We start from the raw sequence: 26,007 nt of genomic DNA on the forward strand, positions 1-26,007 counted from the left end.
GGAGACACTCATTGGCATAAGAGGTAAAGCACTCTCCTGGTTCAGGTCCTACCTGACAGATCGTTACCAATTTGTACTAGTAAATAATGAATGCTCAGAGCATTCTAAAGTAAAGTATGGTGTCCCACAAGGATCTGTATTGGGCCCCATATTATTCTCATTATATATGCTACCACTGGGCACTATCATTCGTAGGCATGGTATTAGCTTCCATTGCTACGCAGATGATACTCAGTTGTATATATCTTCTAATCCAGATGATATCACTACAACTCTCAAGATTGAGAACTGCGTCCAGGACATTAAAAACTGGATGGCGTCTAATTTTCTTCAACTAAATTCTGACAAGACTGAGGTGCTGATTCTTGGGCCTAAAGCTGCTAGAAGCAATTGGGCTGATATTATCCTTACCCTAGATGGTTTTTCAGTAACACCTAAATCTACTGCAAAAAGTTTAGATGTCACTATTGCTTCTGATCTTTCATTTGACGGACATGTATGTGATGTCACTAAGGCTGACTTTTTCCATTTATGTAATATCGCCAAGCTGAGACACTTACTTTCATTAGCTGATGCAGAGAAACTGGTCCATGCTTTTGTCTCGTCGAGATTGGACTACTGTAATAGTCTTCTAATTGGATGCTCTAAACAGTCCATAAAGAAGCTACAACTTGTACAAAATGCTGCAGCTAGAGTCCTAATCTAAAGCTAGGAAATTCGATCATATTAGTCCCACTCTCGCCACATTACACTGGCTTCCGATTCTTTTATGGCAAATGGAGGAATTTTGGCACACTCATCATTGCAGAATTGTTGTAATTCAGCCACATTGAAGGGTTTTTGAGCATGAATGGCATTTTTAAGGTCATGCTACAGCATCTCAATTGTATTGAGGTCAGGACTTTTACTAGGCCACTCTAAAGTCTTCATTTTGTTTTTCTTCAGTCATTCAGAGGTGGACTTGCTGGTGTGTTTTGAATCATTGTCCTGCTGCAGAACCCAAGTTTGTTTCAACTTGAGGTCATGAACAGATGGTCAGATATTCTCCTTCAAGATCTTTTTGTAGAATTCATAGTTCCATTTATCACAGCAAGGCCCTGACGCAGCAAAACAGCCCCAGACCATCACACTACCACCACCATATTTTACTGTTGGTAAATGCAGTGTTTCTTTTACGCCAGATGTACTGGGACACACACTTTCCAAAGAGTTCAACTTTTGTCTCATCAATCCACAGAATGTTTTCCCAAAAGTCTTGGGGATCATCAAGGTGTGTTCTGGAAAAATGGAGATGAGATATAATGTTCTTTTTGCTCAGCAGTGGTTTTCGTCTAGGAACTCATTTATGCCCAGTCTCATTTATGCCATTTATGCCCAGTCTCTTTCTGATGGTGGAGGCATGAACACTGACCTTAACTGAGGCAAGTGAGGCCTGCAGTTCTTTGGATGTTGTTGTGGGGTCTTTTGTGACCTCTTGGATGAGTTGTTGCTGCGCTCTTGCAGTAATTTTGCATGGCCAGCCACTCCTGGGAAGTTCCATGTCTTTGCCATTTGTGGACAATGGCTCTCACTGTGGTTCGCTATATTCCAAAAGCTTTGGAAATGGCTTTATAACCCTTTCCAGACTTACAGATCTGAATTACCTTCTATCTCAATTGTTCCTGAATTTTTTTGGATCTCTGCATGAAGTGTAGCTTTTAAGGACGTTTTGGTGGACTTCACTTTGTCAGGCAGGTCCTATTTAAGTGATGTCTTAATTGAGAACAAGCGTGGCAATAATCAGGCCTGGGTGTGGCTAGAGACAGTGTACTCAGGTGTCAGAAACCACAGTGATGATATGTTTTAACAAGGGGGCAATCACTTTTTCACGCAGGGCCATGAAGGTTTAGATTTTTTTCTCCCTTAATAATAAACACCTTCATTTAAAAATGGCATTTTGTGTTTACCTGTATTGTCTTTGACTAATATTTAAATGGGTTTCATGTTCCGAAACATTTAAGTTTAAGTGTGACAAACATGGAAAAAATCAAGAAATCAGGAAGAAATCAATTTACAAATATAACAGTGGCCACATTTATAATTAAGTACTTCAGAATCCTCCAGGATGATTCACAGAATACATCCCTTTTAAGGATCCTTAACTAATCTCCTTCAGACCAGACAAATACATCAAACAACATGCTCCTCAAGAGTGAGATAAATAACCATTCAAATAATAAATGTGCTAATGTAGCCTGCCACCATTTTATATGTGCTATATATAAGAGGCAGTAAGAGAACTAGCACAAAAAGATCAATTGTTAACACCCATTCAACCTCATTTGTTTACTGTAAAGGCCTGTAATCTTCGTGGAAAAACCAATAAAAGACTTGTTGATCATTTTGTTGAATACCTTCAAACCACCAGAATTAAGGATTTGTCATAGTGGCAAGGCATTTTAAAAGGATGGGAATTGGATTCATTACATATCTGTTTGGCTAATCACTTGTTGCTATGGCAGTAAAAAAGTTAGGAAACTTAAAGAAAAGCAAGTGATCTACACTCTCTGAACTTTACAACCCCATGAAATTCACGTTAGAATATAGACATCTACTTTTTCTAACATAAAATGGTTCCAACGCCTACAACTGTATAAGCACTTTGCATGCATAGATGATGGACGTCCTGTTTCTTGTTTCTCTGGAAGCAGTGTACAATTATATGTGCTATTTTTGTCATTGGATTGGGCTCTTATAGTAGATAACAATTCGTTCAATTTACAGCGCCTTTCGCAAACCCAAGGACTCTCTGTACATCTTGAGTGAGGAGAGGACAGGGGAGAAATGCCACCTAGTGACCTCTCTGAGCAGAGCACAAATGTAAAACATCTGTAAATTGCATCTGGGCATACATCATTCTGTGATTCTGACTGTTTCTTTGCCCAATCTCACAAATGCGATTGAATGGACAGGGATGCGCTGTTAAAATTACCTGGCTAAACAGAAACATCAAATAACTGTCCAACCTTCGTGGAGCCTGAAAATAGGCATATATGAAGGCTACTATCTGTCAGATTTTGCATGATATTTTCTTATTGTAAAAAAAAAAACGTTTAATTCAAACGCGGTTGTAACATGTCCTCTTTATGAATTTTTAGTATTATTCTAATACATTGGATAAAATGTGTCAAACAGTAATAGCTGAAATGTCGAAGCACAAACGTGAAATCAGAAAACGGTGTGCTAAAGAGCAAAGCCATGACGCAGGCGGCGCTGCTGGCGCTTCCACCAAGACCCCGTCCGCCTCTCCCACAGCGCGCCTGTGCTAACCTTAAACGTTTGCCACTCACTTGGGTTGAGACCGGCCTTGTTGACGTTGAATTTAATTTTTTTTTAACCTGGTCAGCAACACAGTCACTGTAAGTACATGGCTATTTTAAAGTTGTCAGCCTTTGGTCTTCACAAAAGCATTTAATGTGGAATGTGTGGATCTGCCAGTTTTACGCAATATTATTCATGAAAGTAGTGGTTGCTAGGCGAGGCCTCGGTAGTACTAAAGTCGCTAGTTAGCTAGTCGGTTATGTCAGCTGTTACGGAACACTAGCCCGGCTAACCAAGCTAGTTACTTAGCTGCTTATAAATACGGCCCGTCTTCGCGAGGTAATACGCGGTAAACTAGTTAGTTATATAGCGAACTACAATGTACATTTACCTTAGTGTTAGTGTAGTGTTAGCTACGTTAAACATGGAGATTGCCCTGTTGTTTTGTTTCGATGTGTGGGGCTACAGCGGCTAACAACTAGCCTAACGCGTGTATAGCGAACTGCTAACGATATCGACTTAGCTAGATAGCCAAATTTAGCTAATTCAGTACGTTCATGTCACCGAGCTCCCTAACTAACTAACTAACTAATTCAGTCAGGTAGCGTAGAAATATATATTATTTTAGTATTATTTCCCAGTTTGTAGTTTTTCCCCCCGTAGTTACACACATATGTAGTTAGCTGGCTATTTAACCCTAAATGATAGCTTAGCGACTAGCTAATTCAGTTTCCAAGTTAGCTACCTAGCTGAGCGAGGCAATACAGACATTTCCATGACTTTGATTCAGAATACCGATCAGTTTGGTAACGTGAGCTAACGTGATCACTGCCTGAAATCAATTTTTAACTGCATCATCTGTCGTAGATGCCAACAATTAAACTGCAGAGCTCCGACGGGGAGATGTTTGAGGTGGATGTTGAAATCGCCAAGCAATCAGTGACAATAAAGACGATGCTAGAAGGTAAACTAGCCAACTTCTTTACCTAGCTAACTCCTTAGATAGCTACATAGAAACCTCATTTCCTTAGTTGTGCTCCCGCTGTAGCTGGTTAAAGCTGGTAAGTTGTACTTTGTTGGTCAGATATTTAAAAAGTATTAGATAACTGGTGTATTTCTGAACTGTGAATTTGCTTTTTTGTTTGTTAGATTTGGGCATGGACGATGAAGGGGATGATGATCCTGTTCCTCTTCCCAACGTGAATGCAGCCATCCTTAAAAAGGTTCGTTAAATATTGGTTTCTAAGATATCCAATATCATTCTAAGTATTGTCCTGGCGAAAGAAGACAAATTGTGGGTCACGGTTGCATGGCCTAAATCTAATTATTACAAATATTACATTTCTCCAAAGGTTTTGCTTAACTGTAACCTTGGTGAAACAATGATTATGTAATTTCTTTAAGAATCACAAGGCCATTGTAAATACGCCAGCTGTATGATATATTACATTAGTAATAAAACAATGAATAGAACAAAATGATAAACCAAAATGTATCACTTTTCATCCATTTTACATGACAGATTTTCACACAAGAATGATCACTGTCAACTATCTGGAGTTAAATGATGGAATATGTGTAGATAACACTTTGCTTGGTTTGAAATGTAGTAAAATACATTGATTTTAATTTACCAATTAGCTTTGATTATTTAATCAAAAGTAGCATCCCTATAGAAATTATGAGAAAAAAATTTGCACTTTGTCAGTTAGTAGGTGGACTGTGTTTTGCATACTGTTGCACCCTGTACATAGTTTGTATTTGGCATAACTGATTGTTATAAACAGATCTTGATGGCTGCTCAATATGTGGAGTTGCATAAATCGGGGTGAGGATTTGGGATCTATAGCTTTAATTACTTTATTTACATTAATTATCTAGCTGTCTTGATTTCTGGGGGTTCAAGTCATGCCCAAGGATGTCATCTTTAGCTCTGTTTACTAGTGATGGGCAAAGTGATACAGAAGCTTCGGAGCTTGTGTCGAGAAATCCAGGAAGTCGTTTATGAAGTGCGTATCGAGGCTTGCTTCGTTTAGGGTGAGTGACGTCATTGATGACGTCTGAAGCCTCGCTGGTTCAGGACGTGATTCGAGTATTGGCGTGATTTTTGACCATATATAAAGCGCAATGGATTCCCGCAAAAGTTGCGTGTTAGTATTCATGTTGGAGTTTCGCCAATTTGTTCGTGATCTAGATGAGCCTGTTTTCATGGAGCCTGGTAAGAAGAGAAGAGTTTCCCCTGTATGGAAACACTTTGAACAGATCTCTCCCGATAAGGTATTGCACGGGCTTGCTGTGGGATACTTGTGCACCCCTGTCTCCTCAGTACCATGTGAAAGGGTTTTCTCCAAAGCTGGAGAGGTCATCTATATATATATATATATATATATATATATATATATATATATATATATATATATATATATATATATATATATATATATATATATATATAAATTTTTAGTTTTTTCTTGTGTGCGGCCTGGTACCAAATGACTGTATTTATTTATTGACTGAAATCATACTGGCAAGTTGACAAACAGACCTCTATTAGCATTTCCCACACATTAATCAACAAACTAGATGAACAAATGAATGAACCACAGAAAATCAAATTACGGTGTTTGTATTTCTGTTCTTGGCAGTGATCTTTCCTTCCTGTGCTGATAATGTTGATTAGGGGACTTAACAAATAGTTGAAATGATAATAAAGGTGTTGACCAGCAGGGGGGTTTGTGTGCACATGAAGCTTTGAGAAATGAACCTTTTTTTGAACCAGCTCGATAGAAAGCTTCAAGGGTTCATGAGGCTTCATCTGGCCGTCACTACTGTTTACTCGTTGTCCATAAAGAAAGTGAAGCTTTGGCTTTCTGGCCATAAAATGAGCTAACAATTTCACTCAAGTGTTCTTGGAGGTATTTACTTAGCATTATATTAACTGAAAACATCTGCTGCTCACTTTTGGTCATGTATGCACAACAAAAGTGTAATGAGAAAGGAGGTTTAGCCTGTTCATATGCTGCTTTCTCTTTAAACTGCTGCTTGGACACCAAGCAGCTGCATGATCAGGACGTGCTTGGTGGGTTCGGTTACTCTTAAAGGGCTAGCCTTTAACATTAACATTTTGTTCACAGTAATAATGTGGTGACTTATCTCGGTCACAATAATTGTGTAATGAAAATCGGATACCATGAGAGTTGTAATTGTTAATGTATTAACAACAGTAGTCGTCGTGAGTTAAGAGTATAAGCGCATGCCAACACGTTCATGGCTCAACTAAGACGTGTGTGTGTGTGTGTGTGTGTGTGTGTGTGTGTGTGTGTGTGTGTGTATCCATGCAGGTGATCCAGTGGTGCACTCATCACAAAGATGACCCTCCTCCCCCTGAGGATGATGAGAACAAAGAAAAGAGGACGGATGACATCCCTGTGTGGGATCAGGAGTTCCTGAAAGTGGACCAGGGCACACTCTTTGAGCTTATTCTGGTTTGTCATGTCTCTTCAATTCCATGTTTGAGGCATTTGGGAACTTTGTCTCTGTTGATCTTTAGCAGCAAGACTAGAATATGCTACAGAATTGCTGTGTGAATGGAATGAAGAGCTGATTCAGGTGGCGTACCAATTTCATGGTCAGACTGTTCATCTCTTGTCAAAGTTAAATCACTAAAAACTCCCTTTGCTAATATTAGTATTTGGATGCTCTCCCAAACTGTTTGTGTTTCAGGAGATTTTAAACCTTGGGCAGCACCTGTGTAGTGTGTGCACGGAGCACGGCATGATGCCAAAAGTGTGCTATTCATTGGAGCTGTTCAGACAACACTGTGCCAACATGGCTACCAAATTTGCCATCCCTTTAATCTGTTTTGCTATTTTGGTATCAGCCCTCACAGACTGAAGTTCATGAATCTCCACATCTGTCCACTTAGCCATTTTTGTCTAGTAGCTCTTTGTGTAAGAAAAAAAAAAATTCAGTTTCGTGTAAGTTGAATGTGTTTAGTTGATTCTAAAGGAACATTCTAAATGAAACATGCAGCCAGCGTAGTTATACTAAAACTGGTCTTGTATGAATTTTCCAGGTCTATGGTAATAGTTTTGTGCTTTTGCTGAAGTTGTAGGTATTTGCAGTAGATGGAGGAAGTCAGATCAGCAATCCTTTATGGCTCAAGAAAAAAATAAGGCATGGATAATGTTTTTTAGCATCTTGTAGTGATGGGATCTCACTCATGCTATGTTACTGAAATGATGGAATACAATTTTAGTAATATTTGCTTCATTCTTATATATTTTTGTCTACAGTAAGTTACAGGGCAGACAGATTATCATCCTCTCTACAATAGTAACATTGTTTGGCACTACATGTATATACAGTTGTTCATTATGTGCATACATATGAACATTTATTCAATATTCTCCCAGTGGCAAATGTACAAAGACAATAAAGTGAGCCAAGTACATACATCACACAGAATATCCAATACCTGTTCATCCATACTTACAAACTACCATTTCCAGTAAATAAATCTAAGAAACCAGTATAGTTCTATAACATAGAAACCAGTATAGTTCTATAACATAGTTTAGTTCTATAACTATGTTCTATAACATATAGAACTATACTATGTTATAGAACTAACATATATCCACAGATGTTTTAATGAGCTTTCTATGGCCTATGTTGTCACATTCAGTAGATAAACCCAGAGTCATAAGTACCAAAACATTGCCTATACCAGCATGGGTATTTACGTCTACAGTAATGCTCCTACCATGATTTGTTCTGCATCAAGACTAGATTTTGCCATGGATGTTATATTAAGATATTCTTATACTTCCTACAAAGTTTTACTTAACTTAAGGTAAAGGCTGGTCTGTAATTGCGTCAAACTGACGAATCTAGTTTGTTTCTTCACTAAAGATCTTAAAACTACTGTTTTTAATTTCAGTATTTTGATATTGAGTTCACTATTGATACCTTTTGAGTTACAAAATGTGACTTAATATTAATTATTTTTGTATTCGAAATGCAACATTTTGTCAGAGCTTAAACCATAACTGATATTGTCACTTTTCTGATCATGAAAGATGGGTTTTGTTATTCTGTAAAACTACAGCAGTGTTTTTTTCCTGTTCAAAATATTGTCTGAAATGTGATTTTGTGCAGACATCAAGGTGTGGTTTGTGGATCCCTTGACATGTAATTTGTAAAGTTAATTTCAGTGAACGAGTGTAAAGCCCACTTTCATGTAGTTTTCTTAACACTAGAACCAGGTGCACATTGTTCCCAGTCTTTGTTTCATAACACCTGCTCTTGCATAATAATGTTACATGGGCTGTATGAATGTATTTTAAGTAGCACACAGTAGGCAAGTTTTGTCATTCGAGTCCCAGAATGGAATACAGGAAGTTTACCAACTGTATTATAAAGAGGATGTTCTATTTGCACCAGCTTGTAATGCATTCATTCACCATGCATTCCCTGCCTTACTTTTATCTTTGCTTTACTTGTTTAGGCTGCAAATTATTTGGATATCAAAGGCTTGCTAGATGTCACCTGCAAGACAGTTGCAAATATGATCAAAGGCAAAACCCCAGAGGAGATCAGAAAGACATTCAATATCAAAAATGACTTCACAGAGGAAGAGGAAGCTCAGGTAAATAAATATAAAAATTAGATCCCGTGATCATGTAATGTAGTCTGATGTATGTAGTATTTTCCTGCCCCCAATATGTGGTGGATGTTAAGAATATGAACTTAGTTGTTAAGAAGCCATTTGTTTTATCTGAGAGTAATTCATCTAAGCACTCAGATTAGTCTAGAAATTAATTAAAGATGGTTCTGGAATTAATTTGATTGCAGTTTGATTCCTAAGATGTAGCATTCGTGCACATTACTTTGTCCAGGTACGCAAGGAGAACCAGTGGTGTGAAGAGAAATAAGGAAGCTCCTCCTGACACTAACACACTGTAAGGATTGTTCCCAAAAAACAGATTTACTGGTTGCACTGCGCTGTTCATACTTGTTGATACTCACCTGTAGACGAGTAGAATGAGACCCATTGTGTATTCATAGCATGATCATTTTCATTGCTTGTGTGGTGCAAAAGAAAAATATAATTTAAACTCTTTCCTGTTTTTATTCCTCTTTGTATATTCAGCATAAATAAATAGTCTTCATCTCTTTGAAGTAGAAGCCACTCCCCTTTTTTGGATTTTTGTTTAACCTAAAGAATCTTCTTTATGATGGATCCAAGTAGATTTTTTGAAGATAAAATTGTTAACGCTTGATCTTAATTTTTATAAACAAAGCTTTGTGTGCTGTCTTCTCATAAGTCATGCTGATGAAGAGAATAAAGTTGTAGGAATGATTGGAAGTATAGGAAGCTGTAGGGAATTTAACATGTCCTGTGGACTGGAAGTACTTGTCTAAGTTTTTTTTTTAAGCTTGCATATTTACGTTGCCTATTAAAATTGTATAGGATCAGACACATTTTCTTAGTTCTGCTCTTACAGTGAAGCTTAGAAATATGAATCTTTAAATTCCAAAATAAAACCCAAGAAAATGTGCTTTGGTGTGTTTAATGTTACTTGGGTGAAGCTGTTGCTACCTTGTCTCTTGGTTAGTCAACCAGAATTCAGAAATTGGTATTTGGGCAAAATGGTGTGTAGTAAAGGTACATAAAAAAAATGAAAAAATGCTTGCATGAACTCAATGCAGACCACACTGATTTGAAAAATATTTTAATATATTCAAAATAATGAATACTACACCAAGGCAAAATTACACAAAAAAACCTGTATAAAATAAAATGTAAAAAACACTTGCATGTATTTTCAATCCTGGAACAGTTTTTTATTTATTTATAGAGCAGATAAGAAGAGCAGCCTTTTAGCTCCCTCTTCTGTAAGAGATGAACTAGCACAGTAGTTTGAGTGCAGCAAAAAAGTTGTTTACCAATGCTCCATTATAAATTGGACACCTTTGCACTTTTATTCCATTTTGGACTCATTTAATGAGTCCTGAGTGGTGTGCATGTAGAGCAGTTTGACAGTGCAGATATGAAAAGCAAAAAATAAAGCATTGCCGCTGGAAACACATGCACATAACTTCATTTAACAGTGTTTGAATGACGGACATACTATACACTTAAATCTACGGAACAAACTATGTTTGAAAATGGCAGATTTCTATGTTTGAATAACAATTATGAAAACAATGTTTTTTTTTAGCATAAAAAGTTTAATTACATATAGCAAATTCCATATGTATATATTAAAAAAACAGATTTACAACACTTGAAATACCAATTTCATCATTTAAGAAACTTTCCAGGAAAATGTCATAGGGCAGGTTTTCCAGATGCATTAGTATTGGTTTTTCAGTAACACATCACCAATAGCTGAACACTTTTGCCATGACAAGGCTAAAGCACTGAAGTAAAGACAACCCTGGACAGGTTTTTTTAAACTGGCAAATGCCAGTCTTGTGTCTTGGGGTAGTAAGGTACTTGTTGTCTGAATTCCATATGTTATCTCTAATGAAGATCCTGACAGATGACAATTAGCTTGAACCCAGGGTAATGGTCCTGGATGATTAGTGGACCTGGGGTATAGGGCAACCTGGCTGAAGGCTGTGGATTGCAGTCTCTGTTTTAAATCTGCTGAAGGCAAGAGAGTGTTTGTTGGGTCTGAATGTTGGGGGAAGAGGACTGTGATGTTTTCTGGTCGGATGAAAATTGCTGACTGGTGATGTGGGAGAAGAGAGGCAATTTGAAGGAGAAGTGGGGTGTGGCAGGTGATGGACTGGACATGAGGGCGAGTCTATAGCACTTCCATCGGAAGAATGGGGGCTGGTGCACTGTCCTCCTTGAAGGTACCGAATACACTTCTTTTTCCTCCTAGGAACAGTCAAGAGAGTTATCTGTGAATAAAGCGTGGATGTAAAATGTCACAAATATGTACTCTCGATTCATCATAATGACACACAAAAAAGAAATTTGCTACTGTGAAAAAGACAAATGACAAATGCACCGCAAAATTTAGACAGACCAAATGTTTGTATGGCGAAATCACAAAATGTCAATGTTGTTCATTAAATTGTTCATTTAATTTGGAAGGTCCAAATTAAATTTCATGGAGATTAAATGAGTTTTATATTACACACACACACAGCACTACTTGAAGGTTTGTGAAAGTTGGTGATTGTTTTATAAAGATTAAAATGATGTTATGATATCAACATCCACATCTCAATTTGAAAAACACCTTTCAAATAAGGCGCACACACACAAAAAATATATTTTTATTTTTTATTCAACAACCCTTTATTTATTCAAAAACTTAGTAGCTTGTGGCAACCCCTTTTGCAGCCATTACTTCAACCAAAAGTCTTCTGTAACCACAAGTGTCACACCCACCTACTTTTTGGGACTTTTGCCCACTCTTCCAGCTGAGAGAGATTGGAGGGACATCTGGCATGTACCGCCTGCTTCAGATCTTGCCATGGCATTTCTATGGGACTGAGGTCAAGATTTTGACTGGACTAATCCAAGTTTGATAGAGTGGACCAAGTTTAACAGTGCAGATCTTTCTCTTAAGCCATTCCTTGGTAGTTTTGCTGGAATGCTATAGGGTCATTGTCTTGTTACGTAATCCATTTCCGTCCCAGCTTCAAGTCCCTGACAGGAAATTCTGGTCACAAATTTGTTGTTGGGCCTGGGAATGGATGGTTTCCTGGATAATATAGAGTTGTCCAGGTCCAGAGGCAGAAAAGCAAACCCAGACCTTCACATTTCCATCACCATGCTTCACTGTTGGGAGGAGGTTCTTCTCTTTATATCCAGTGTTGACTTTAATCCATACATGGCACTTGTGATTGTGGCCAAATAATTAAATTTTGGACATTCTCTGTCCCGAGACTTTGTGCTTTACACCTTGGCACGAGTGGTTTGGTTGGTTTCATCTCCCTTTTAATCAGTGTGGTTGTTGTGCATTTGATTGGTCTACTTAATTGATTAATTGAGCACTCGTGTTTCACCTGAGACTTTTACCTAATTGACCTTACCAATGCAGCTGTGGTTCACTTACATTTGCATATGCTCTGACTTCATATTTTATGTAGTCTGCTGGCAACTCGGACATTTTCTTCAAAACAATTAAATGAAATTGATAAACATAAACCTGACATGTCACATACAAAAACCTTTGATAAAATAAGAGAATCATTATTCACAAACTTTCAACAAGCAGTTCACAAATTCAAGCAGCTCTCTCTCTCTCTCTGTATATACACACACTATATTGCCAAAAGTATTCACCCATCCACCAAATTATTGGAATCAGGTGTTCTAATCACTTCCATGGCCACAAGTGTATAAAATTAAGCGCCTGGGCATGCAGAGTGTTTTTACAAACATTTGTGAAAGAATGGGTCGCTCTCAGGAGCTCAGTGAATTCCAGCATGGAACTATGATAGGATGCCACCTGTGCAACAAATCCAGTCGTGAAATTTCCTCGCTCCTAAATATTCCACAGCTAACTGTCAGCTGTATAAGAATATAAGTGTTTGGGAATGACAGCAACTCAGCCACAAGGTGGTAGGACACGTAAACTGACGGAGCGGGGTCAGCGGATGTTGAAGCGCATAGTGCGAAGGGGTTGCCAACTGTCTGCAGTGTCACTACAGACATCCAAACTTCATGTGGACTTCAGATTAACTCAAGAACAGTGAACAGAAAGCTTCATGGAATGGGTTTTCATGGTCGAGCAGCTGCATCCAAGCCATACATCACCAAGTGCAATGCAAAGTGTCGGATGTAGTGGTGTAAAGCACTCCGCCAATGGACTCTAGAGCAGTGGAGGCACATTCTCTGGAGTCAAGAATCACGCTTCTCCATCTGGCAATCTGATGAATGAGTCTGGGTTTGGTGGTTGCCAGGAGAACGGTACTTGTCTCACTGCATTTTGCCAAGTGTAAAGTTTGGTGGAGGGGGGATTATAGTGTGGGGTTGTTTTTCAGGAGCTGGGCATGGCCCCTTAGTTCCAGTGAAAGTAACTCTGAATGCTTCAGCATACCAAGACATTTTGGACAATTCCATGCTGCAAAATTTGTGGGAACAGTTTGGAGCTGGCCCCTTTCTCTTCCAATATGAGACATGCACGTGCACAAAGCAAGGTCCATAAAGACATGGATGGCACAATCTGGTGTGGATGAACTTGACTGGCCTACACATAGAGTCCTGACCTCAACCCAATAGAACACCTTTGGGATGATTTATAGTGGAGACTGAGAGCAAGGCCTTCTTGTCCAAAACCAGTATGTGACCTCACAAATTCACTTCTGGAAGAATGGTCAGAATCCCCATAACACTTAAGCTCATATGTGAGTCAAGGAAGGGGAGCGTGTACATGCGTGTGTGTACTGTAAACTAAATCCTGTAAAGCGCTTTGTGACATGTGTTGTGAAAAGCGCTATACAAATATATTTGATTTGATTTACTGTGTGTAAGAAACCACTGCAAAATGATCAGTTTCTCTGATTTTACTCTTTATAGGTATATTAACATTGCTCTTTTATTCTATAAACAACTATGCAAAAATATCAAATTGTGTGTGTTGTGTATATATATATATATATATATATATATATATATATATATATATATATATATATATATATATATATATACACACACACACACAGTATCGATATTTTCACATTCATATTATATATTTTATATTTTGTGCATACATAGTACTACTTTATGTAAGAGTGGAAGTTTATTTTAACAACTTAACGCTGCACCTTTTAATATTTTCTTTGTTAGAAATGTGTTGAGAGCCCAATTTTAGTAACAAGAAAAACAATCTTTAACGTTGTTTTGAGGTACCATACCGGACAATGAAAAGAATATTGCATTAATTACTCATTTTATGTATAATTATATTGCAACAAACATAAAAAGTTAAAAACTTATCCTAGGTCAATATTTGAATTCAAATTTGAGTACCAATTATAACAGGTCTCGAAAGTGTTCCTTCACACAAGGTTTTACCAAGTAACATCTGCCTTAACACTTAGCCAGTGCAGTAAAAGTGAGGAGAACAGGAAGCACTTTGATGTCACCAGAAACAAAAGAACAGAAGTGTCAGCTGCTACGGCTCTCTCCTGCAAGTTTCGTACAAATCAAAGTAGCACACAGTCTCTCTCATCTGCTTGAAGATGCTTCAGCCTTCCCCAGAGAAGAACGTTAGTTACTCTCAGCCACCGCAACATGGGTGCGTCTCGCTCTTCAGTGCTCCCTCAGAAATGTCAGCGTGTGCCCTCAAATGCATGTTAGGCCAACCGCATAGCGATAACGAGAGAGGAGAGAGACGGGGGGCGGGGGCCCACGGCAAACACTATGGAGGGGGAGTTGCGGGGAGATGTGTAGGTGTGAATGGCATGAAAGTACAACAGTTTTGACAGAGCTCTGGGTGATGTTTGGTCTAGGGGTTTGCTGGAGCTTTCTAAACCACAACCACGGTGCTTTTTTTCAAGTTGCACATTGTGTGTGAAAGCCTTGCATCGGCTAGTTTCCATGACGTGGTGATGGGGGAGACACACAGGTATTCACAGGATTCGCAACAGTAGCCCTGCGGAGATGCTGAGGCTCATGAAGCTGTGACTAAAGTATTGATGACTTCCGCAAAAAATCACGTTACTGTGTTTTACAGTATTGTCTTTACAGCATACACCATGTTTTAACTAGATGCTTCAAATACCAACTCTCCTTATTTTAAAACGACAGTTATGGTTACATTGGTTTAACTGCAAAAAACAGCTTTTATAATCTTTGTTTTCTTATCACAGGTCTGTTGAGCTGGTTCCAAACAACTTGACTGGGCTGTATTCCCTACCTTGTTCCACTTCTGGACACATGTAAATATTCAATATGAAAATGATTGGCATTTGGTTCGGTTTACACAGCTGGTGTAGGCCCACGGTGTTAGTGAGGGAGAAGCATGCAGAGCAGCATATAGAGCAGTGAGAGAGGTAGAGAGAGGATAAAGGCTAGCTGGGTTGAGGGACATGGGGAAAGGTACACACCTGCAGGGGGCGCACCAGTCCGTTTGTTGGTTGAGGCCGTAGCGAGCTCGGCATTTCTTAGGGGAGCCGGGATCTGAGCGCAAGGCAGCATGCGTGTACGCATAGACATGAAAGGGCAGAAGGGAGAGAGGAAGAGAGGGAATAGGCATGGGCAGAGAAGGCAAGCGTTAATAGACAAGAAAGAACATGAAAATGCAATCAAATCCAAGAGCTCTTTACTGAAGGTTACAGGACAAATCGCTGTGAAGGAAAATCTCACTGTTTTGGACTGTTTATGGTATGCAGAAAGTAATAGTGTCTAAACTCTTGCATGTTCACTTTGGAGATGCCTGATTTTAATCTGCATGTTTTAACACACAATGGTCTACAAATGGCTCCCCAAGAGGCTACTTGAACATATAATGTGGAACAGATTGAAAGTGCCTGATGATAACTGAAATTAATTATAAGCCATATTTCCCATAAGAAACAGTAAATTTGATAGAGAATTACTTGTTTTACATACAGAAAACAATGAAAAAGAAATGCACATTTTTTTTGCCTTTTTGTAAATGACCATCTCCCAACTGCTCTACATTACAACTGCTCTACACCATCTTCCAACTGCTCTACATCCCATCAACTGCTCTACATTATTTGCTATCTCTGTTTCGTTTTTTACCCTTTACCCATTTACCCCTTTTGCAACAGTAGCGTTCTTGATTTCTTTTTCTTGGATATGACTGAACTTACTTCACGTACACTTGGGTGGGACTGGCAATTTTGACGCCATTTTCGTACTGTTCTACGAGTTATTTCTTAAGCTCTACCTGTTTCTCCTCTCCTTTTCCCCAAAGGTCTGGTACTTGGAACTTTCTTTAGCCGCATGGCCGAGATGATGAGTGAGTGACAAATGTGGAAAAAGTCGATTAATTCTATTATAACCAGGGCAAAAAAAAAGTGTTTCCAAAAGGCTAACTGAATATCAGTATGAGGAACTTGAAGCAAAAATAATGTTTTTAAGTGAAAAGCATCAGCTTTTTCATGTTCATGTTTCAGAGCCTTCTTGGCAGCATGCTTTCTAGAGTTTACCGGACTTTAATTTGTTTGTTTTTACAAAATAGTTATTAGCATTAGTAATCTTATTGAATGGTTGCAGTATGGTTTGACACATTCAGATCAGAGGCTTGATCAACAGATGCATACTAATCTCTGCAAAAGTACCATGCATTTCAAGAAATGTTAATGTAGAATATATTAGTACAGGTAGGTTTTGCAGTTTGCTGTGTCACACACACACACACACTCACACACACACACACACACACACACACACACACACACACACACACACACACACACACACGTGTGTATATAACATTGTTTGTTAATATGTTCAAGAACATGGCAAAGGGAAGAACACTATATACTAAAACACTGCTGTACCTGTAGTAGAGTCTTGTTGCTTTTCTCTTTTTCTCCTTTTCTTTTTGCCCTGTGGGAGAGAGAGAGATGGAGTGGTCATTTTTAAAAGGAACTTTTAGATCCTTCATGGGAGAACTGAGAATAAAAATTCACCCAAGTTAATGAATCTTATGCAGAGTACCATAGTACGACCGTACGATTATCATTACCAGATAATCAGTGTACGATAGTACGACCACACGACCATCATTACCAGAAAATCAGTGTACAATAGCACAACCACACGACCATCATTACCAGATAATCAGTGTACGATAGCACGATGGCACGATTATCATTACCAGATAATCAGTGTACGATAGCACGATGGCACGATTATCATTACCAGATAATCAGTGTACGATAGTACGACCACACGACCATCATTACCAGATAATCAGTGTACGATAGCATGACCGCACAATTATCATTACCAGATAACCAGTGTACGACAGTATGACCGTGCGATTATCGTTACCAGATAATCAGTGTACGACCGGGCGGTTATCATTACCAGATAATCAGTGTACGACAGTATGACCGGGCGGTTATCATTTCCAAATAATGGCTCTATGCTATTTTTTTTCTTAACTGAATTCAGCACAACCTCTTTTACAACTGCAGATGCAGACTACATTACCATTTTTTAAGGCAGTCAAACTAATATGACTAATATGAAAAGCATATGGAAGTGGGAGCTCATCACTCACTGCTAAGATCTCTCTGCGTTCTTCCACCCCCTCTTTCCAGAATCCGGTCTTTGTTTCCTGTTTGCATGTCAGTGATGGTAGACCGCAATTCTGTCACACTTTCTCCCCCTTGAGCTTTGCCAGAGCATGTTCATCACAGAGGCATGTTCATCTTAAACCAGACTAGTGCAGCTTTCAAGCGTCATGTGAAATTAGTTGCAGAATTGTTGAGGAAGTTTTGAAGTCAATATATCAACTTCTTTAGATAATGTGGTCACACTAAAACTACCATAGCCTTATCAAATTCAGTGATACATTTTAAGTTGGTGGTAGATATGATGGGCAGAAAAAAGAGTCTTTAAAAGAGGAAGCTGTATCACAAAAAACCCAAAGCCTAACAAGATAGAGACTATCTGAGATAAACTAGGACTAATTAGTTTTGTATGTCTACATAAGAATGAAACGCTAAAAGGTCTGCCATCTTCCATTAGTACCGATATTAAAATTTTCAACTGATAATCATGATTTGGCTAAACAAAGGTGAGGCTTGTGTCATAGCTCATTTGCTGGAGCCTTGCTTGGATCTACAAACTCCACAGCATATTAGAAATTCCAAGGAGTTTAATAATGTGTTGTATTTTTCGTTATGTGCTGCACTCACCAAGAAAATGGAGATACCCAGAAACAGCTCAACAAAAGGACATTTAAATTGTATTTCTGTATAACTTGCATTTGCCAAAGAAAATGAATTGCACACAATTGCAATAAACCTCAGGGCAGATCTATCTGAAGCCTCCCTAGAGCTGGTAAGGAAGCAAATCTGGGGTTAATTCTATACGGTAAGTTACCCTTTGAATCCATTTTAAGTCCTCACTAAATCTACTGCAAGACGACGGTAATATCTTTGAGATATGATACATTCACACTTTAATCATACTGTCTGAATGCTCATCGACATGGTCCTTTGAAAAACATAACTTTCTAGTCCTGCAACAACACAGTCCTGGTACCATATTTTAATAACCATTATGTCCAGTGATCCTGGTTTGATAGAGATTGATAAATCTTCTTCTCCTGAAAAGGCACTAAAATAACAGGGGTATGACTGGGATCTTTTGGTATAATTCCCATAAAGCATGAACAGTGTCAGGGGCTGTTCCGACATTCTTCACAGCAGCCAAAGCTTGAAATTGAAGAGACTTGGAAAGACATGCCCACAAAGAGCAGTCATGGCCTGGTGGTTAGGGAACTGGTCTTGTGACCGGAGGGTCGTGGGTTCGATTCCCAGACCTGAAGCCATGACTGAGGTGCCCCTGATCTCACTTGTATAAAAATGAGATAAACATGTAAGTCGCTCTGGATAAGGGCATCTGCCAAATGCCATAAATGTAAATGTAAGATGATTAAGGTAGGATGAGTGAAGGTCAGCGGTCTATGTGGTGGTGTGTGCACTACTCACGTAGTTGTCCCGCGCAGACCAGCTGGGGTAGAGCTGCATGTGGAGCTGCCGCTCCTTCCTGGCAAGTTCGTAGTACTTGGCCTGCTCCTCACGAGTCAGAGCATGCCACTGCACAACACACACACACACACACACACACACACAGTGAAGGATATTTTCAGACAAAACCCCCCTGAACTTTTCTTCAGTCCAATAATAACGAAATCATAAACAGCAACACTTTAATGTTAGTAAATGCAAAAACACACATTCTGAATTATTTCTACAAATCCATCATTAGCCATACATTCAGTTTCAGCTCATATTGAACAAAAACAACCTGGAGGCAACACTTCTAAATGGCCACGGAGAATGTTTAGAGAGTGCTCACCCTGCGACCCAGGATTTGGTTGATAGCTGCACTCTCCTTCAAGGTGCATTCTGCGATTACTTTTGCTCTCATTTCTTTCATATAGAGCATGAAGGCATTCAGAGGCTTTTTGATCACTGGCTTCTTGGGCTCTCTGTCTCTCTTTGGCTCTTGGTGAGGCTTACTATCATACACACAAAAAAGTACAGGCATTAAACATATGGTAAATATGGGACTATCAGAAAGCTATACATTGGACTGGCTGAGTTATGAATTCAATACTTTTTTTGAGCATGAAAGTCCTCCCCCTATTTATCTTCTTGGTTACTAAAAAAATGCTGTGAAACGTACTTACACATACATGTTCCTGTCAAACTGATCATGCTCTTGTTTGCCTGAAGGAGGCACTATAGCTGGATGTGGGATGCCTGTAGGATGCATGCCAGATGACCCCAACATCAGAGAGTGAGAGAACCTTTACAAATCAGACAAGGATAGTAACGTTATTTATTTAAAAAACGGTACTTAGGACCTGTTTTATTAAGCTATTAAACGAAATCTCATCCAAATATTAACCTAATATGATTGCAGGCATTTGCTTGTAAGTTTACCTCTATTATCACAGAAGTACAAATGAAATCATCATAAAAAATTTAAACTCATTTAAAAACAAGATCTAGAGCTTGACTTCCCTATTAATAACTTAGCAAGTTCAATAACAGGCTGAGCTGAACATTGAACATCTCTTTGAGCGCTGAACACAATCTCTGGTGCTCCCTCTTGTGAACAGCAGATGGCACTCCATTTGCGCCGTCAATGGCAACGTTTTGCAAATGGAGCACAATGCACATGCATCCTTTATCACGGACACAATAGGATGGTTTCTTCTCAGAACATTTTAGACCTTTCTTTGATGTTGTATAGCCTTTATGTTATTTCTCATCAGATATGTGTAGAATTCGATTTGTATTTTTAGATTCTGTAAAACCTAAACATCTATAAAAAAAGAAAAAAAAAGCAAAAAAAAAAAAGAAAAAACAAAACAGCAGCTAAAGTCTCCTCACTGCCATGTTTGTAATTGTAATACAAATGTCTGACATAAAGGTAATCCAAGTTGAAGGAGGAATAAAATAGTCTAGAACTATAACTGCCAATCACTACAAGCTTGACTTTGAAAAAGAAATCATGTTCATACCCTTCATTCAAAACACAGAAGCAGTTGCTGTTCATTCTTATTCCCCCGTCATGAGCAGAAGCAGCAGAATGTGTGTGCGACACCCAGTTGTCTGTTGATATTCAAATATCAGCTTGGATTTATTAGTTCTCAAAAGTAATCTTAATGTGATTAGTTCATGTAAATCCGGCCTTGGGTTACAAAGGAAGGATTTCATGATGGAGCCGATCTCTAATGGGAAAAGTCACAACAACACAGTGTGTTTGGTGTGGCTGGAGCGCGTGCTCTCAGCTTTAGGGATGCCTTCTCCCGCCATCCAGCTAAAGACAAAGCATGGAGTGAATCGCACACAAAGCACTGAGCTTACACAGCAAAACACGTGAAGCAATCCAAAAGCCTTTATGCAAAGATTTACCTGCACTAACCTCACACCTATCTTTCCAGGATTTTTTTTATTTCAGAATTTAGAGGGATTTTGATGGGTGTCCTTTTAATGGCTTCAGATTTTAAAACAAAGTTGTATTGTGATGCCAGTCTTGAGATCACTCAAAACTATATAAATACATCCCAGTCTAGGTTGGTCCAAGTATGTTTTTGGAGTTGCTGATACATAAACAACATATTCTACCTTCATGTCACAGTTGTACAGACCAGATTTGAAAACCTGTGTTTGCTGATAACAGTCTTGGTATTACAGTTAAATTGGTTTGCATCTTCATTCGATTTTGGCCTAGAGCTCAATTATTACTACTTATTATTAAGCTTGGCCCCAAGTTCCTCTCCTGAGACCATTCAGCTCTAGGAGTAATCTAGAATCTAGTAATCTAGTATCTGCTCTACACTGATGTAATTGAGTCGACGCGGCTTGTGCACAGACACACTGCAGAAGCTTAGGCAAGCTAGCCTGGGCAGCAGGTAGGGCAGGCAGGCCTTGGGGCGCATTGCGAGTTGGCTGGATCCCCAGTCCCCGGCTGGCTTCAGCCAATACTGTACCTGGAGTATGAGGAGCTGCTGGGGAGACTGGAGGTGTAAGACTGCCTGAAGCCACAGGAGTGGAGTGGATACACAGACTGACTTTGCCTGCAGGTTATTGGAGGGTGGAGGAAGATAGATAAGGGGTGGGTTGAACTGGCTGGAGTGTCTGGCTGCTAAATGCAGCCACATGGACTTCTGACCTATATGAGGACTTTTAATAGTTTCAGATGAATGACCTAAGAAGGTCAAATGGGTTCCACCTAAACCACATTCTGCACTTTTGATAAGATCTCGACTCTCAGGTTTTGGCCTGTGAATACTTGCAAATAGATTTTTTAAAGTATATATTTTTTATTTGCTACTAATACAATTCACCCGTCCTGCTGCTGTTTTCTGATAACATCACAATCTACAGACAGAAAACAATGTAGAACACACCATTTAGATTTTTTGTCCATGTAAGTTTTTATTCCGATTTCTAGACAATGGGAAAAGGCTGTGCTATTCATCAGGTATTCTGAGGATATGAGGGTAAAAAAACTCTATTTCCTTTAACATCACTTACTTATGTGCAGTTGTACATTGCAATTGGCAGTTTCCTGTGCATATTCCTATGCAAAGTCTTGGCTTGACTATTAATTAGTTACATCGGTTAGGATATAACAAAACAAGCTCTATTAGTGTTATGACCAGGGATGGACTAGCTTTATGACTGGGTGTATGTAATAAAGCTCCTCTTTTTTAACATTTCAGAAGATGTTTTGGACTTCACATGAATCTCATATAATGTCTGAGTTTGGGCTCTCATGATGAATATATGTATCAGTTCATTTAAGGAGAGAAACTAGCATCAGCAACACTCTTACATGTTTAATGCTAATGGCTGCTGATGCTACTGATGTATCTGATGCAAAAGGAAAAAATGGGGCCATATTAAATGTTTACTTCTATATCTCTGTATAGTTTCTATGTTGCATTTCTTTGAAAACTTGTATACCTCAATATTTTATATAATGTGTGTGTGTGTGTGTGTGTGTGTGTACACTTACCAGCTCATGGGTGGGGTGATTTGGCCAACTCCACCAGGGGTCAGGGAGTAGAAGTTGGAGAGGTCCTGGGACTGATGCCTGTGAATGCCTGTGAGGAACAAGCACAAGACGGTGGGGGTTGAACATTGCTAAATAAGAAGCCTTGGACCAGTGAGGGCATCATTAGTAGGTTGGGAACCTGTTATTATGATTGTCTAATCTTAAAAGGTCAGTCACTTCTCAGTTATGTCACATAGTCATGGAAGAAAGTAGCCCCCCCCCAACACACACAATAAGGAAGAAATGTCTCTCAAAACATGCGTGTACTGACCATGGGAAACTGGTCCTTACATTTACAACAATGTCCAATTAAACTGTTTTCCACTGAGCAACAGCACCTAAGAAACAACCATTACATCCTTCTCAAAAACCTATCTGTAATCCAGCAAAACTTGCCAACAGTAAAACAGCAGAACACTGCAGTGATCTATATCAAGAACAACGTAATACTAGGCTTGACAAATTCTAGGATTGAGTAATGTCATATCTGAGAATGAAATCATCCCTGGATGAAGACATTTTACATTGTTCCGACAACTCTTTAAAAACAAAAAAGGGACCATGGCTGCTTCAAAAGGAAGTCATTTGTCAGTGGTAAGCACCTAGCACTTAAGTGTAACCTAAAGGCAACCTGTGTTTGTACAGAAGAATGCAGCTTGATGACTGTCATTTGCCAGCGCTTCAGGCATGTTTCTGCACTCAGCCCTCTATAAATCTGTTGACATGGAATGTGACTGAGTCGACCTGCTGCGTCTTTGTCCTGCCGGCTTTGTACTGCAAAAAAAGTCCTGGTGCCCACCCTTCGGTGGCACTCTCTAACTGATAAAGTGCTGCTCCCTGAGAGTTTCATTGGCAATCTATCTAAACCATTTCGATCTATTAAAATTTGATAATGTTAGCAATATCAAAAGTGAAAGTATAGTTGTTTTTTGGAGATGCAAATGAAGCAGTTTACAAAAAATGAGCAAAAAGGTTTTCAGGAAATTATTGAGTGTTATCATGTCTAAAGTTCTTTCTAATTCAAGTAGAGGGAAATTCTTTTTCATGGTTATTGTTGGGGTAGTGTGTTTCACTAAATGACAAAGGAGTAGGAATGAAATAACGTTTCAATATACAACAGATAATATTTTGGTTTGCAAAACCAGAGAAAGTGAGAGTGCTACCAAGCTTGAGATGACTGGACAGTATCCCTAAAAACTCCATCTGTGTGTCAGGTGTACAGCCAAATTCAGTAAAACTAATTTTTACAATACAGTAAGCAACAGCAATGCCGTAAAGTTGTGGAGTTTTCGTTTCCCCCTGTACTTTACCTTGATGATGACAGTAATGACTGTATTGACTGAAAATACATTTCACAGCTTCATCCTGTAAGTATGTTGGGTCGCGGTTGGTAAGCTAGGTTGCAGCTGACTGACTCCAGCCAAAGTCACATTCATGAAATCGTACAGATGCAAAAATGTGGGAAAGTGAAAGAAACAGGCTGAAACATAATATCCCAATTCCAACCTTAACATACCCTCAACACACACGCACACACACACACACACACACACACACACACACACACACACACACACACACACACACACAAAGTGGAGGAAGAGCTATTGCAAAGCCTCTTATTACAGGTGAGTCAAAGGGCCCTGGGCATGGTCACCGCACCTCAGTCTAGACAAGATAGAAACAGCAGCAGAACCAGCAGGGGGAATTCCAGCTGTACCTCTTGTAATGCATTCAGAGTACCTCCGCTCGAAAAATACGCCCCTGATTCTCACCCTGCCTGATGAACTGTGTGACAGACACTCAACCCTTAAAGGGGCTGACTATGTCCTTTATCTACCAACGCTCCATGTAAGACTATGAGAAAAGGACACAAAAAGCAAAATAAAAGCAATTAGCATTTCTGTCAGTGTGGCAGCAACACCTGTAGCAACACTGACGGAAACCTCATTTTGCCACTATTTTCACACTATACATTGCCTACACACTGGCATATAAATATTAATGTACTACAACCTCAAAAGCTGAACCTTTCAACTCGGCAAAAGTACATTCCTCTTACTTGCCTAATATCAGATTTCATTCCTTTATATGAACTGGGACCTACCCTCAAAGTTTTTGGATAAACAGTTATTTTTGTTTGTATGTCCAAAGCAATCCCCTCATCTCTTTGTTCAGTTATCTTTTGTCACTTGTTCACTATTATCTCCTCTTTTGTTGCGAGATCAGAGTTGTCAATATGGCCCTGTATTCTTAATACTGCATGCCTGTTCTAGTACCTCTGTGCTTTGTATACAACAGCTTGTTCATGAAACATGGTTTGGTGTGGATCAGTCTAATTGCTTGTGATTGTGTGTATGTATGTGCTGGCTCTTTCAGTGGTGAGCCTGGCACCTCTTCCAGCACAGCTGGAATTCAGGGGGAGTGAGGTTGGCTTCGGAGATGCAGCCTCCACACTCCAAGCTTCTGCTTATTGTGCTCCAATACAGTAAATGTAAGTAGAGCTGCTAAGATGCAGTGAGACAGCTGAAGATGTCCAAAGATTAATGGCCTTTAATCTGAAATGACCACAGCCATCATACTCTTCAATTCCTTAGAAAGCTGGCCATCCTTATAAATATGTGTCTAACATATAATGTGATCATTTGAGTTTTGTATCTTATTTGAGTCTTGTATCTTATAACAGGATTTGTGTTTCATCGTTCTGAGGCTGGAGTTGTGTATTTTGTCATTGTTCTGAGGCTGGCATCAAGAACACATTTTAGAGTCTCTTTCTATTTAAAATGTCAAGGTCATCCACAGTCGTTGCTTACAGTAGCTATGGATGCATTTCCTTTTACTGTTGATGATAATGTCACCAGGGGACAAAAGAAGGGAATGAAAAGGAAAGTCATTAACATAATTTATGAAAAAAATGGTGACTTGATATTTGAAATACATCCAAAAGCACGGAATGACAAAAGGGCAGAACTTTCCTATAGCAGAAGAGGGAGTGTTTTAGTCTTCGTGAGCACTCAACACTCTCAGAAGAGGGAGTGTTTTAGTCTTCGTGAGCACTCAACACTCTCAGAAGAGGGAGTGTTTTAGTCTTCGTGAGCACTCACAACACTCTCAGAAGAGGGAGTGTTTTAGTCTTCATGAGCAGACTCACAACACTCTCAGAAGAGGGAGTGTTTTAGTCTTCGTGAGCACTCAACACTCTCAGAAGAGGGAGTGTTTTAGTCTTCGTGAGCACTCAACACTCTCAGAAGAGGGAGTGTTTTAGTCTTCGTGAGCACTCAACACTCTCAGAAGAGGGAGTGTTTTAGTCTTCGTGAGCACTCAACACTCTCAGAAGAGGGAGTGTTTTAGTCTTCGTGAGCACTCAACACTCTCAGAATAGGGAGTGTTTTAGTCTTCGTGAGCACTCAACACTCTCAGAAGAGGGAGTGTTTTAGTCTTCGTGA

General features: G+C 39.2%; 2 protein-coding genes across 10 annotated transcripts in view; one reads left to right on the forward strand and one right to left on the reverse strand.

Moving 5' to 3' along the window:
* Nucleotides 1-3,241: 3,241 nt before the first annotated feature.
* Nucleotides 3,242-9,863, forward strand: skp1 (S-phase kinase-associated protein 1). Of its 2 annotated transcripts, none has more exons than XM_076979412.1 (6): nucleotides 3,242-3,398; nucleotides 4,168-4,264; nucleotides 4,450-4,523; nucleotides 6,642-6,785; nucleotides 8,810-8,950; nucleotides 9,201-9,863. In XM_076979412.1, the coding sequence occupies exons 2-6, from the start codon at nucleotides 4,168-4,170 to the stop codon at nucleotides 9,234-9,236; spliced, it is 492 nt and encodes a 163-aa protein (XP_076835527.1). In that variant the 5' UTR covers nucleotides 3,242-3,398; the 3' UTR covers nucleotides 9,237-9,863. The 2 variants fall into 2 exon arrangements, with proteins under 2 accessions (XP_076835527.1, XP_076835528.1); XM_076979413.1 differs by lacking the exon at nucleotides 3,242-3,398 and adding an exon at nucleotides 3,621-3,639.
* A 182-nt stretch (nucleotides 9,864-10,045) lies between these two features.
* tcf7 (transcription factor 7) overlaps nucleotides 10,046-26,007 on the reverse strand; it is a 44,599-nt gene continuing 28,637 nt past the window's right edge. The window contains exons 5-12 of one of the 8 annotated variants that reach the window (XM_076979404.1): nucleotides 22,523-22,610; nucleotides 21,492-21,578; nucleotides 19,680-19,799; nucleotides 19,346-19,508; nucleotides 18,976-19,083; nucleotides 16,810-16,858; nucleotides 15,385-15,457; nucleotides 10,046-11,194 (exon numbers count right to left, since the gene is read on the reverse strand). In XM_076979404.1, the coding sequence (XP_076835519.1) occupies nucleotides 10,891-11,194; nucleotides 15,385-15,457; nucleotides 16,810-16,858; nucleotides 18,976-19,083; nucleotides 19,346-19,508; nucleotides 19,680-19,799; nucleotides 21,492-21,578; nucleotides 22,523-22,610 (992 nt within the window). In that variant the 3' untranslated portion in view covers nucleotides 10,046-10,890. Of the gene's footprint in view, nucleotides 11,218-14,068; nucleotides 14,697-15,384; nucleotides 15,458-16,809; nucleotides 16,859-18,975; nucleotides 19,084-19,345; nucleotides 19,509-19,679; nucleotides 19,800-21,491; nucleotides 21,579-22,522; nucleotides 22,611-26,007 lie in introns of those variants that run through there. The other 7 variants (XM_076979408.1, XM_076979406.1, XM_076979405.1 and 4 more) reach the window with 7 other exon arrangements.

The sequence above is a fragment of the Brachyhypopomus gauderio genome, chromosome 18 (genome assembly GCF_052324685.1).
Source record: "Brachyhypopomus gauderio isolate BG-103 chromosome 18, BGAUD_0.2, whole genome shotgun sequence".
NCBI lineage: Eukaryota > Metazoa > Chordata > Actinopteri > Gymnotiformes > Hypopomidae > Brachyhypopomus > Brachyhypopomus gauderio.